This window comes from Vulpes lagopus, chromosome 2 (assembly GCF_018345385.1).
Source record: "Vulpes lagopus strain Blue_001 chromosome 2, ASM1834538v1, whole genome shotgun sequence".
NCBI classification, from domain to species: Eukaryota; Metazoa; Chordata; class Mammalia; order Carnivora; family Canidae; genus Vulpes; species Vulpes lagopus.
The window spans coordinates 74,447,215-74,459,868 of NC_054825.1; the positions used below are offsets into that span (position 1 = coordinate 74,447,215).

At 58.4% G+C, this 12,654-nt stretch overlaps 2 protein-coding genes across 6 annotated transcripts in view; one reads left to right on the forward strand and one right to left on the reverse strand.

Annotated features, from left to right (window-relative positions):
- Positions 1–300: 300 nt before the first annotated feature.
- Positions 301–1,486, forward strand: ANKRD63 (ankyrin repeat domain 63). Its single transcript, XM_041735720.1, has one exon. It carries the CDS (start codon positions 327–329, stop codon positions 1,473–1,475), a length of 1,149 nt encoding a protein of 382 aa, XP_041591654.1. The 5' UTR covers positions 301–326; the 3' UTR covers positions 1,476–1,486.
- A 3,875-nt stretch (positions 1,487–5,361) lies between these two features.
- Positions 5,362–12,654, reverse strand: part of PAK6 (p21 (RAC1) activated kinase 6) — a 37,795-nt gene continuing 30,502 nt past the window's right edge. For 4 of the 5 annotated variants that reach the window (XM_041745974.1, XM_041745976.1, XM_041745975.1 and 1 more), the window contains 6 exons: positions 9,962–10,459; positions 9,724–9,857; positions 9,256–9,382; positions 9,022–9,147; positions 8,388–8,522; positions 5,362–6,989 (listed from right to left, as the gene is read on the reverse strand). In XM_041745974.1, the coding sequence (XP_041601908.1) occupies positions 6,822–6,989; positions 8,388–8,522; positions 9,022–9,147; positions 9,256–9,382; positions 9,724–9,857; positions 9,962–10,459 (1,188 nt within the window). In that variant the 3' untranslated portion in view covers positions 5,362–6,821. The remainder of the gene's footprint in view (positions 6,990–8,387; positions 8,523–9,021; positions 9,148–9,255; positions 9,383–9,723; positions 9,858–9,961; positions 10,460–12,654) is intronic. The other variant, XM_041745979.1, reaches the window with a different exon arrangement.

Below are 12,654 nucleotides of genomic sequence, written 5' to 3' on the forward strand. Positions count from 1 at the left end.
CGAGGGACGGAGGGGCACCGGACGCGCGGAACACAGCGGGACAGACAGGAGGGGGCCGAGCGTGGCGGCCGGGCGCCGAGCTCAGAGTAGCGAGCAACCTACACCTTCAGGCGGGAAGCCCAGGGAAGGAGCTGCGAGACGCCGGGCGCGCGGCCCAGGCGCGGCGGGGAAGCGGGAGCCGCGGGGGCACGGGAGCGGGAACGTCGGGACCCTCGGCTGCAGCCGCCCACGCGCGGAGGGAGCCACACCAGAGCCCGGCGGGGCGCGGGAACCAGGGGCGCCCCCGTGCGGAGCTGCCGGGCCGCCTGGGAGCGGCGGCCGGGGCCATGCTCAAGCCCAAGGACCTGTGCCCCCGCGCGGGTACGCGCACCTTCCTGGAGGCCATGCAGGCGGGCAAGGTGCACCTGGCCCGCTTTGTACTGGATGCGCTGGACCGCAGCATCATCGACTGCCGCGCAGAGCAGGGCCGCACGCCGCTCATGGTAGCCGTGGGGCTGCCGGATCCCGCGCTGCGCTCGCGCTTCGTGCGGCTACTGCTGGAGCAAGGTGCGGCCGTGAACCTGCGGGACGAGCGCGGCCGCACGGCGCTCAGCCTGGCTTGCGAGCGTGGCCACCTGGACGCGGTGCAGCTACTGGTGCAGTTCAGCGGCGACCCCGAGGCGGCCGACTCCGCGGGCAACAGCCCAGTGATGTGGGCGGCGGCGTGCGGCCACGGGGCGGTGCTCGAGTTCCTGGTGCGCTCTTTCCGCCGCCTCGGCCTGCGCCTCGACCGCACCAACCGAGCGGGGCTCACGGCGCTGCAGCTGGCAGCCGCCCGCGGCCACGGGACCTGCGTGCAAGCCCTCACCGGGCCCTGGGGCCGCGCAGCCGCCGCCGCCGCGGCCCGGGGTTCCAACTCCGACAGCCCCCCGGGCCGTCCGGCTCCCGCGCCCAGCCCCGAGCGCCGACGACCCAGCCCCCGCCGCTTACCTCGGCCTCTCCTGGCGCGCTTCGCGCGAGCGGCCGGCGGCCACGGGCACGGCGGCGACGCCGGGGCAGGGGGCAAGGGCTCGGGCCGGCACCGAGCACAGGGCGGCGAGAGGCCCGAGCTGGGCCGGAGCATGAGCCTGGCGTTGGGTGCTGTAACCGAGGAGGAGGCGGCTCGGCTGCGGGCGGGAGCCCTGATGGCCCGACCACACTCGCCCCAGGCTTCGGGGACCGGGAGGTGGCGTTCGCAGGAGGTGCTGGAGGGAGCGCCTCCGACCTTAGTGCAAGCCCCCATTGGCCTTAGCCCCCACCCGGAGGGCGGCCCTGGCTCTGGCCGTTTGGGTTTGCGCCGACGCTCCACAGCTCCAGACATCCCCAGCCTGGTCGGGGAGGCATCAGGGCCCGAGAGCGGCCCGGAGTCAGAGGCCAACGCTCTGCCCCACTCGGTGCCGGGGCCTCAGCCTTGGCAGGCGGGCACGGAGGCCGTGGTGCTGCACGCTCAGCGGTAAACAGCGTCCAGGTTAAGTCCTGCTCCCCCTGCTCTGCCCTCTCTCCTCCACTGGGATTTCTTTCTTTTTTTTTTTTTTTTTTTTCCAGGTCCCTCATTTTCCTGGCAGTTTCCTGGCCTGTGATCCCAGAACGTGTCCCCACTGCCAAGGGGAGATCATAACCCACCCTCTCTCTGAAAAGAACCCCTATTTTATTTCTTTTTCGTGCTTGTTGGTATTCCCTGCCTAGGTCTCTCACCTTCCCTACAGCCTACCTTTCCAGTCCTGGAGGGGAGGAGCAGAAGATGGGTTCCGTAAGCTGCAGCCTTGCAGCCAGCGAGACAGACACTCACTACTCTGAGCCCTAAGGCTCAGTTCTGAGTCTTGCGGACTCCTGCCAGGTCACCGCCTCCTTACACCCAGCTCCCCACACCCTGGCAGCCAGGCAGCAGAAGAGTTGACTGTAGAACAGAGGCCTAGCCAATCCCCTCTGCCTAGCGATGTGGACTTTAATGCTGCAGGCCACTGGGCTGAAGCCTCCCTTCCTGTTAAGGGTTGGAGAAGGAGAGCAAGGAGACCAGCCTTTGAGCCCTTCTGGACAGGAGGGCTGATTAGCAAGGAATCTGGAGGTTATATTTTTTCTGGGGAGAAACTCTGCCTCAATAAGATGAGAGCATACTTAGGGGTAGCAGAGGCCCTGGTGTGGAAGGCTGGTTGTTCCCTGAAACAGCTTCTGGGTAATTCCAGCTCTCTCTGCCTCTGGCAGACCCAGTTTTCAACTTCACATGGATGTGGGGTCATTGCCCTACACCAACCCCTACTGAACCCAGCTCCTGGCCCCCCGAGCCGAGCTTCATTCAGCTCAGCTGCGTTTGAATTTAATCTTTGAGGTCTCGCCTCTCGGGGCCCAGCCTTATTTCTTCTCCCTCTTAGAGGCCTGAAATGGAAGGGACTTGGCCCTTCCCCGCCCCCACCGCCTCCCAGCCCCCCGTCCCGCACGTGGGTGCTCCCGCAGGGTGGAATGGTTGCGAAGGCTTGGTTTAATTGTATTTCTTCCAATCCTCAGAGAACTCGTGTTTTCGAGTCTTTGTATAAGAAGCAGAAAAGCAGCGGGTCTGATCCGAGGCTTAAGAACCTGACAATGTCTCTTTAAATAGAAGCTCTGCGAGGGGGATAATTGACTGAAGTGTTTGCCGCGTTCAGCGGCGGCGCGCGGGAGTCGGGAGCCCACACGAGCCGCAGGTCCGGGTTTAAATTACATCAAACTCCTGCGAGAGCCGAAGGGGGCTGTTCAGGGCTTCCTGCTTCGCGCTGGGCGGCCAGCGGGGCCGGCGGCTGCTGGATGCCGGAGGTCGAGACCCAGGACCCCTGCCCGGCCCCGCCTCGGCAGCGGGCAGACGACGCGCCGAGGCAGCCGCCCGCGGGCGGTTCAAGGCCCTTCCCCGGCCTGGGCCCACCTCGGCGCCCGCCCCTCCCCGCTCTCCGCGCGGGCCTGGCGAGCACGTGCCCCCGGAGCCCGCGGTGGTCGGCGCTTAGGGGGCTCTTTCTGCGACCGCCCCGTCCGAGGGGGGGTCTTTTCAAGACGTCGATCCATACGCCGTCGCAGGACGGAAGGCTTCTCTCCAGCAACTCCAAGGAAGGGCCCAGGGCGAGGATGGCCGGTCCTGGGGGCAGGCGGGCCTGGCGGAGGTGGCACAGCTTCCCGACCCTCCCGCCTCCGAGGTCGGCGAGGCCGCGCCCGCCCCCGACCCCGACCCAGCACCGGACGTGATCTCTGGTGCCCCCTGGTGGCAGCGCCGCGCTTTCGTCGCGGCGCCCTGGCTCGGAGTTGAGCAGCGTCCTTCTCCCTCCCTTGTGCATTTGCCCACGGAATCCTTTTCCTCTTGTAGTATGTCAGATCCGGATACTTGAAGTCATTTCCCCGCAGTGGAGTGAGGGACAACGAACAGATCGCTCGGACTTGGAGTAGCAGGAGCCCCAAGATCTTCCAGGTTAAGGCTCCCATGTCCAGAGAGCACCTGCTCTGTTCTGAGAAACAGGAGTTTCCAACCCCTTGTTTATAGTTTCTGAAACCTGGGATCTGCACTGACCCCTTCTGATGAAGTTTGCTTTCGTTTTGAGGGTGTTTTGCCCTCCCCCTACACCTTCCTCCCCACACATTTGCCTCTGGTCAGTCCCACTGTCTGGGTGGTGGGTGGACAATACAGAAGCACCTGAAAAGCCCGAGGGAGAGGATCTGGGGGTGGGATGGGGGATAATTGGACATCCCAAGTACAAACTCTCTTTTTTTTCCTGACCCCTGCTTGCTCACTTACTCCCTTTCTGTGTTTAATCTTCACAGAGTTTTTAATGGTGTAGGGATAAAAGTATCTGGCTTCTTCAGGACGCCGTGAGGTCTGGGTTGAACATTAGGTAGAAGGTGCTGTCATCTTTCAAACGTTGCTCACCTGTGGCTTTCTGGTTCAGTGACACCCCAACCCCCTCACCTCCCCAGGGCCTTCCATATCGAGTAAACAACCAGGAGGAGGGCTCCTCTCCATTGAGTTGCCAAGGGCTTGGTGGTTGAAAGCAGTGTTTCTTAAAAACCACAGCAGATCTTTCCTGTCTGCACCGAATTGTGTTTGACTGACTTGCTGTTCTTGCAGAATTCTTACTAGGCCCATTTGTGTGCAGAACTTGCACAGGTCACTGCGTTTTGCTCCCCTGCACTTCTTTTTCATTGTCAGCCCCAGGGCTTTGAGGCTGGGGTCTTCCCTAGCTCACTCCACTTTAGAAGAGACTGTCCTAACGGTTTTCTTTTCCGACTCTTGTTTGTTTGCTTTCATCATTGTGAAGATTCACGCAGGCCACTGGATCTCAGTACCCCAACATCAAGCTCAGAACTAGTCTGTGTGGGAGGCTAAATGACATACATGCCTGCTTTTGGAGTGACACTGTGTGGCGGAAGGACTATTAGAACTCGGAAGAATAGTTAATAAATCCAGTATTATTCAGTTGCAAGACCTGGCCTCTCTTTGCCTTACCAACCGTTCCTGATTCTAGGCTCCCTTTCGAGTGGCAGAAGGGTGTGCTACCTTCCTGCAAAGCTTCTGCCTTCCATCAGCCTCCATCTTTGCCTGTCCCACTGTGCACTGTGGCTGTCCCCTGCGGGAAGGACTTGGGTACCGCTTCCCACTGAGTTGGTGGGACTGGGACCCTCAGCCTAGGGTGGCTGTCTGGGTGGCACTGCTGTGGGGAGCAGGAGAAGGTCTGCAGGACTCCTAGAGGTTGGTGGAGAGATTTCGGTGAACCCTGGGCTGGTGGGAGGATGAATTCTCAGGAAGGAAGTGCTGGAATCAGTGTCAGAGCTAGAAGTTTAAAGCAAATGCCCTCCATCTCCCCTACCCGCAGGGCTAGAACCAAGATCTCTGGATTTCCAGCCATTGCACTGCTCCTTCACAACCGCTCAGTTCTGAGAACCGAAAAAGAGACTGCTTTCTCACGGAAGCAGCTCAGGCCACTTTCTATGGACAACTTGGAGAGGGGAGCCTCTGACTTTCCTTGGAGTAAGAAGCAAAAGGGAAAAGGGAGACACCAATGCAGAAAGTGGTCATCAGCCTGGGTGGCTGCCCCCAGAGCCCCGGCGGTACCAGCAAGCATAGCATATGGCCCTGCCTTTCCTGGCTGGGTTCTTCTCCCCTGGGAAGGAGAGCTCTGGCTCTTTCTCAGCTCTCTCAGTCCCAAGGGCCTTTCACTTCCTGTTTCCCTCCTTATCTGCCCTCCTGGGCCCACATGCCACCAGGGAGTTGGGTTTTTTTGTGGACTTGAGTGACTGCTGGGGGTTGGGGAGTCACACCAGACACCCCCACTACAGGGCATCCAGCTTGAAGATGGCCTGGCTCCATTCTCAGAGACAACAGCCCAGAGGTTTTGAACACTCAGTTTAATTTAAAACAGGCACAAGTGCAAACAATTCACAAAAGTTTCTAGGGAAGATGCTTTTGTTTTTAAAACTCTGACCCTTTAAAAAAGTCCTTGCAATTTTTTTTTTTTTTTTTTTTTTTTTGGCCCCAAAGCAGGCCACTAGGGAGCAGAGGAATCTAAAAATATTATCTAGATAGGGTTCTGACACCTGGAGTTCTTCCCTGGATTCCCTGACTGGCAACATCCCTGAAGGTGGGGAGGGAAGGGGACAAGGACACGGGGGTCTGAAGAGGCAGCTAGGGCAGATGGTTTGCACGAAGGAAGGGCCCATTTCTTGACAGGATGGGACTCCAGGAGGTGGTTCACCTCCCCCAGACCAAGAGTTTGAAAAGAACCGGTCCTCAATGACCTGGCTACTGAGATGAAGCTTACAGATAAAACAAAGTTTGTCCCTCACCATTCCTGTCTCTGGCCCTCAGACTCAACACTACAGGAGAGACCTGGAAATCTGCCAAGGCCCTGGGATACATTAGACTCAATGCAGATCTCCTCTCGGGTCAGGTAGAGACAAGGGACTTAGGAGGTGCAAAGCCAGGCCAAGAAAGCAGGTCCCTTCGGAGGAGAACTTAGTGGCAGAAAGGATGGGAAAGCCTTACTGAAGCTGGCTGTGGGTGACCTGGAGGGAGCCAGGCTGTCGGGGTGACCATCCTCCACTTACACTCACACACACGCACGCACGCACGCACACACACACGATGGTCTCTTCATCCTATAAAGTGAGACCACATTTACCACCAGCTCTGTTCTTCCTCTTACACCCAGAAAAATGCTCCTCCTCCTTCCCTGGCCCGCGATCAGGCTGTTCACAGTTCAGGGCGGGCTATGCAGGGACAGTGAGTCAGTGCAGGTGGGCTGGGAAATAGGTGCAGGTTGGACTGTACCTTCAGGAAGTCAGACACGAGGGAGGAAGACAGCTTCAGGCAATAGAAACCTTCCCTGTGGCCCTCTCAAGACCCCAGGGTTTAGAGTTGGAACTGAGAACAGCAAGTATCCTGGTGAAGACAGGCAGTCTGCCCTCTTGGGTGGCCTGGGATGCTAGTGTACAACAACCTTTAAAAAAAAACTGCAGCAGCCTTTTCTGCTGTGTTGGCCACGGTGGCCAGGAGTGCTGGTCTTCACGTTTCTTAGAAATATCCCTGTGCAAATAACAAAGGGTCATCCTGTAGAAGGGGTCTCCATCATCCCAAAGGCAACTGGGGACCCTCTTGGGAGGGAGAGAGACCAAGGGGCAGGTCCGGCCTGGCCCAGTGGGCTGAAGGGCAGGAGGGGGTGGGTGGGGTTTCACATTCAATCTTTGGAGAGAATACTGAGAGAATGAGGCAGGTAGGCCCTGCCGGCAGGCTGGCTGCCCAGTGTCCCCTGCTTGTGGGCATAGGTGGCGGGTGCAGCCCTCTGGGGGTGGGCTCAGCAGGTGGAGGTCTGCTTGCGGTAGAGCTGGATCAGGGGCACCAGGCACTCGGGCAGCCCCGTCTGCAGCAGGAAAGGGTGGTCCAGGAGCTCCTGAGCCGTGGCTCTCTCCTGGGGGTCCCGCACCAGCATCCGTTCCAGGAAGTCTCGGAGCACTGGGGAGACCTGCGGAGACAGAGCAGCACTGAGAGGAAGCCATGGCGTGCAAGTCACTTTTGGGGTGACTTGTCTGCCTGGCCCCACCATCACGTGGAAGTCTTGAATTCTCTTGTTTCTTACTTCCTGGCAGCTCCCAGGCTCAGTACTTTTTGGATTATCAGGTAGGTGAAGAGACTTGGCGTCAGTCTGGGGAAAAGTGGCTAGTTCGCCCCTTGGGGGTGCTGCTGAGGGGTGGAAGTAAGATTCCTGGCTCCTGGGGAGCCCATCCCCCACCCCGCTGCTCAAGGCTCTGGGCCTTTAGGCTCTGTGGCTCTGTGGAAGGGGCATGGGACTGGTACTAGTGATCCAGTCCTGGGTATAGCCCTCATCTTCGACAAATTGCAATTTTCTCTAGACCTCAGTTTTCTTAGCTGCCCAGTGGGTCAGTTGATGATAAAATATGCTTGCCCTGTCTTTAGTGAAGATAAAGAAGAGGTCAGGGATGAAGTATTTTGAAAAATAGAAAAGAAGAGAGTGGGAGGGACCTGACGACGAGGTAACTTTAATGTAATTTCTTTAATGTTCTAAGCTGTAGAGTCTCTAAATCAAGAGCTTATCTTGGTTCATTTTGAGCCAATATCTTGGGATAAAGCTAAGTCTGGGGCTTTCCAAAAGGCTACATCCTCTGGGGAATTAGCCAGTTGGAAATCTCCCCTATGTGTTAATCCTGGGGCTGGCAGTGCAAGCCCCAAGGACCAGTTGTCTCAGAAGGTGTTTCCTGACTGTTCTCCCATCCAGCTGTGTTGGGACCACAGAACCATTTTATCATTTAGGGACTGGGTTTCAAGCTTCTGGGACATTTCTCACTCTGGCCACCAGATGGCAGTGCCATACCCCCCCGCCCCCCCCCCTCCCCCTGCCCCTGCACCGACCTGGCCACCAACAGGGGGTGTCCCCTGGTAAGGTCTATGGGTTTGGGTGGATTTGGCAGAAAAGGGTTAAGAGTGCATGTGTGTATATATATACACACACACTGGTTTTAAGGGAAAACCTGTGGCTCACATGTGGTCAGGTTGTGCTGTGGCCGACTGGCACTATGCCACGGTATGGCTCCCTTAACAGAGGGAATGGAAGGTTCCTGCACAATTAGCTTCTCTAGATTCCTCCCCAGGAAGTCAGGGATTCCTGACAGCCTTGCTTTCCCTTCTCTGAGGCTCCTGTCAGTTGTCTGCAAGTGGAAATTGGTCTGAGTGGACACAGGAGCCTGGGTGTAGATGTAGCTTCTCAGCCAAGTGCAGGTTTTGTGCGGAGAAAGGGGAGCCTTTCTGCGAGCCTTTGACTTCTGTGGAAGAGAGGGAGTGGGCCTGGGAGCTTCGGTCCTCAAAGCCTCAGGAAGAAGGGGGTCCACTTTGTGCACTGGCTGACCTTGTGAGAGTTTTTCAGCCTGGGTGGGGGGCTGTCCCGGAGCCTCTTCATGGCCTGAACTGGGGAGTCGCTGAAGTAGGGTGGCTCCCCGTCCACCATCTCGATCACCATGATGCCCAGAGACCAGATATCCACCTGTAGGAAGAGACTGTCCTTGATGCCACTGGCCAGAGTATGGCCACTTGGTGGCAGTGTGTTGCAGGGGGATGGGAGCAGTTGGTCCCAGCTGTCACTGGTGAGTTGGCCTCCCTGACCACCTGCCTTGTGATCAAGGCACTTCCTACAGGAATTCCTGTACTTCCTACAGGAATGCCCACTGACTGCAGGGACATAGCTGTCAGCCATTCCCTGAGAAAGGCTGTCACACAGGGCCATACCCAAGGTGGCCATACCCCACCTTGCCTGTGAGCTGCAGGTGGGGCATTTTGGAGAATGGTTTGTGGCAGCAAAGTCACAAGCTAGGGCAGACCCATCCAAGAGTGGGCAGGGCACAATGGGAAGTGGGGGTAGGGTGTTGATTAAGTGGGTATCTGAAAAATCAGGATTATTTCAGGGAGGGGGGGGGTCACAGGAGATGAATGTTTCTGAGAGGAACTTCTCCAGACAGGAGCTCTGGGATGGAAGGACCAGTTACCTCAGTCGCATACAGGGACCTGGAGATCACCTCAGGAGCCATCCAGTAAGGGGTTCCTACCAGGGACTTCCTCTTAGGGACATCTTTGCTGATCTGAGCACAGAATCCAAAGTCCGAGAGTTTCACCTGCGGTTGAGATGAGGGTGGGGGGCGGGGAACAAGGAGTGGTGAGTTAGGAGCAGGAGCAGGAGCAGGAGCTAAGCCAGGAGCACAGGAGCAGGGGGAGGGACCTACCCTGCCATCGAGGGTCAGGAGGATGGAGTCACTCTTAATGTCCCGGTGGATGACACCCTGGGCATGCAGGTACGCCAGGGCCTGCAGCACAGCCTCACACACGGTGGCGATCTGCTCCTCGTTCAGCCTAGACAGCGAAGGCCGGGCCACAGACAGAAGAAAATGTTAGCTTTGGCAGGGCTGCAGGGTAGCTGGGCTAGGCAGATTAGGTGTCCCTGGTCCTGGGCTCTGCAGCTCCTGGGCAGCATGTGCAGGGTCCCGTCAGGCCAGAGTCTTAGTGGAAATGGGCCTGAACCTAGGCTGGAGAGCCCATCCCACTCCTCTGAACCTCCTGGGCCTGCTAACCTGAATGGACAGGGCGTGCTCGCAATGATGTGACAAGCAACCCAAGTTTTCTTGGCCTGAGGCTGCCCAATCCCCCTGCCAGGACAGCAATGCTCTCAGAGCCCAGCCCTCCCAGCTGCCCACCTGACTTGGGAGACGATGTCAGTAAGGGCCCCGCCTTGCAGGAACTCCATAAGCACCCACAGCTCCTCGCCCACCAGGTAGCTCTTGTACATCTCCACCACGTTGAGGTGCTGGTAGTCTCGCATGATCACCACCTGGGGGGCAGACGGGGGTGCCTGAGTGCTGGGTACAGTCCCCACCACCCTGTTCCCAGATGCTCATCCTAAGCACCCCATCATGTCCTGCTCTCCTCTCCCACCTCGTTAAAGAGCAGCTCCCTGCGCTGCTGCTTCCTGAGGTCCATCATCTTGACGGCCACCTGGCGGCCTGAGTGCTTCTCCCGGGCCAGGCAGACGATGCCTGTGGAGCCCTCACCAATCTTCACATAGCTGTCCAGCAGCATCCGAGGGTCACCTTGGTCCACCACCATCCTGAGTGCAGCCTTGAACTGCTCGTGTGTCACAACACCTGTGTCCTCGCCAGCCAGGGCACCCTTGGCCACCGCGGGGTCCTGGGGCAGGTATAGGTTGCTGGTGCTTATCTGGGCTTGCCTGGTGCGTGGGGAGCCCGCAGGGGAAGACCGGCCTGGGGGTGGGCCAGCCACTGGGGCTGTGCGGAGGGACTTCTGGGGGCTGCTGGTATCCTGGCTGGTCAGAGGGCTGAAGGTCCCCATGGGTTGGTCCGAGGGTAAGGACTGGGCCTTGGCCACCAGGCTTGGTGGAGGGTCTTTCTGCTGTGGTCGGAAAGAGGAGTTAGGCTACAGGGAGGAAAAAACAGACAAGGGTTTGGCTGTGGGAGCATTTAGAGCGACCTTTTCAGAAGCAGGGGGTGACCTCTGGACAGGGGCAGGTCTAGCAGGGCGTCAGACCAAATAGGGGAGGTGCTATGGGCAAGGATTTTCAAGTGGAGCCGAAGCCAAAGTTCCTTCTCAGAAACCCAGTCCCCAGTGTTCCCAGGTGAGCAGTCCAAACAGCAGCTCTTTACATCCACTGCAGAAAGCTGCAGAAAGCAGAGTCCCTGGGGTGTCCTCTGCTGGGTATTTCTTCCTGGGTAATTGACAGCCAGACCCCAGGGAGGCCACCGAGAGGCCGTCTTCCCTCTGTACTGCCAGGCTGTGTGGGGAATCTGGGTCAGAGGCATTCTTCATCCCTGGGGTGCTCTCACCCGAGGCCCCACGTGGGTGGAAGGGGCCCTGGGCAGTGGGGCATCTCTGACTGACTCCCAGCACAGGGCAGGAAAGCCACAGCGAGGGGTCTGATAGCCTGCTTGTGCTTGACAAGTAGGGAGTCATCGAGTCTCTGCTGTGAGGGTATGTCCCCAAAGAGGACCACAGAGCCATGTTACCATCTGGGGGTCCTTAGGTATATCGCCTGGGCTGGGGACCTGGTGCCAGAGAGATCTCGAATTAGGAGGGTAGCTCCAGCCTAACCCAAGCCCTGGGGCCAGGGTTAGGGAGGTTTCCTAGGGACTCCCCAGAGCAGCCTCTCTACTTACTCCCAATCCTGGCTGATGACCCCTACGTGGAAGGGAAGGCAGGGGGCTATCCTTATGGCCTCTTGCAGGAGGGGAAGGGAAGGTGGAAGGAGTGGCAGATTGGGCCTCAATGAGCCACACCCAGCCCTGGAAGCCTCTGAGGCTCCTTGCCTTTCAGGGTCCCAGCCCTCCTGCCAGCCCAGAAGGAAAGGGTTCCACCCTTGGGGACCTTCTCTCTGAGGAACTGGCCATGTGCAAGTGCAATGTAATTCTTCCCAGGGATTGTATGATTTTAAAAGGGGCACCTGGAAAAGGCCATAAGTAACCTAATGAAGGACACTTGAGGGGCTGCGGAGAACTTCTCAGAACATCATATTGCAGCTGTCCCGTTGCCCACGGGGTCCTGGTGCAGATCCCCAAAACTGCATCAACCTCCAAGAAATCTCAAGCACTCAGCTTGGGCTGAGGGACCCCAAGTCTGGGCCCTGGACCCTACCAGGCTCAGCAGAGACTTGCCAACCTCTTCGGCACCCTCTCCCCAGGCTTTGGGGTATGCACCCCAGCTTACTCAGTGACGGATCTTGCCTAGAGGGGAGCTCCAAGTGCCCCTGACAGCAGAGAGCTAAGCCATGGCAGACTCTGCACCCCACCCCCTCACCCCCCGCCTGCCCACCCTGCAGTGTGCACCAGCCTTCACAGGCTCTGGCGGGCTATGCCTGGCTCTGGCTCAGCCTTCACAGTGAAGGAGCCAGGGAAGCCTCCCAGCACCACTGCAATAACTGCATCCTGCCTGGTGAGCACATCTGGACAGTAAACAGACCCTCCCATGTCTTCACCAGCCCTGACCCTCACCCATGTTTCCCCACTATGAAGTGGAGCGGCGGGATCTCTGGACTGGGTGCAGTCACAACCTAGGTTCCGGCCCTGCTCAGCTCTGACCAGCCTTGAACTGTGGGCAACTCACCCTCTCTGAGCCCATCTCCTCTCTGAGTGCACTGTGATCTGGGGAGCTGGATAATATGCAGATTCCTGCTTTGGCTGAGTCCCTAGAGCAGTGACTTTGCATTTTAACAAGCCCCTGGGCTCGGCTGTAGGAGGACTGTGGGCCACATTGGGAGCAGCTCTGGACAAATGGCCTCAGGGAGGCTGTGGCTGGGGGTGGAGGGAGCAGGGCCACCACTGAGACTGGGAGGCCACTCCCAGGAGCAGAGGCTTCGCAAGAGGCCACCTGACAGAGTCCACTTCCTCTGTCACACAATCAGCAATCGCCAAGGCAGCCCCCAAGACCCTGGAAAAATATGCCTGCTGGTCTGCAAGGCATGGCCTGCAGAAAACATGCTCTCTGTCCATCCAGGTGGGGCTGGACAGAACCTGGGGGCCTAGAAGCACCTAGAGCCGCTCTTGAGGTTGCTCTAATGACCCCTCGACCTTTCTCCTCCTGGATTTCTAAGGCAGACCGTAAAATGATTCTCTTCCCCT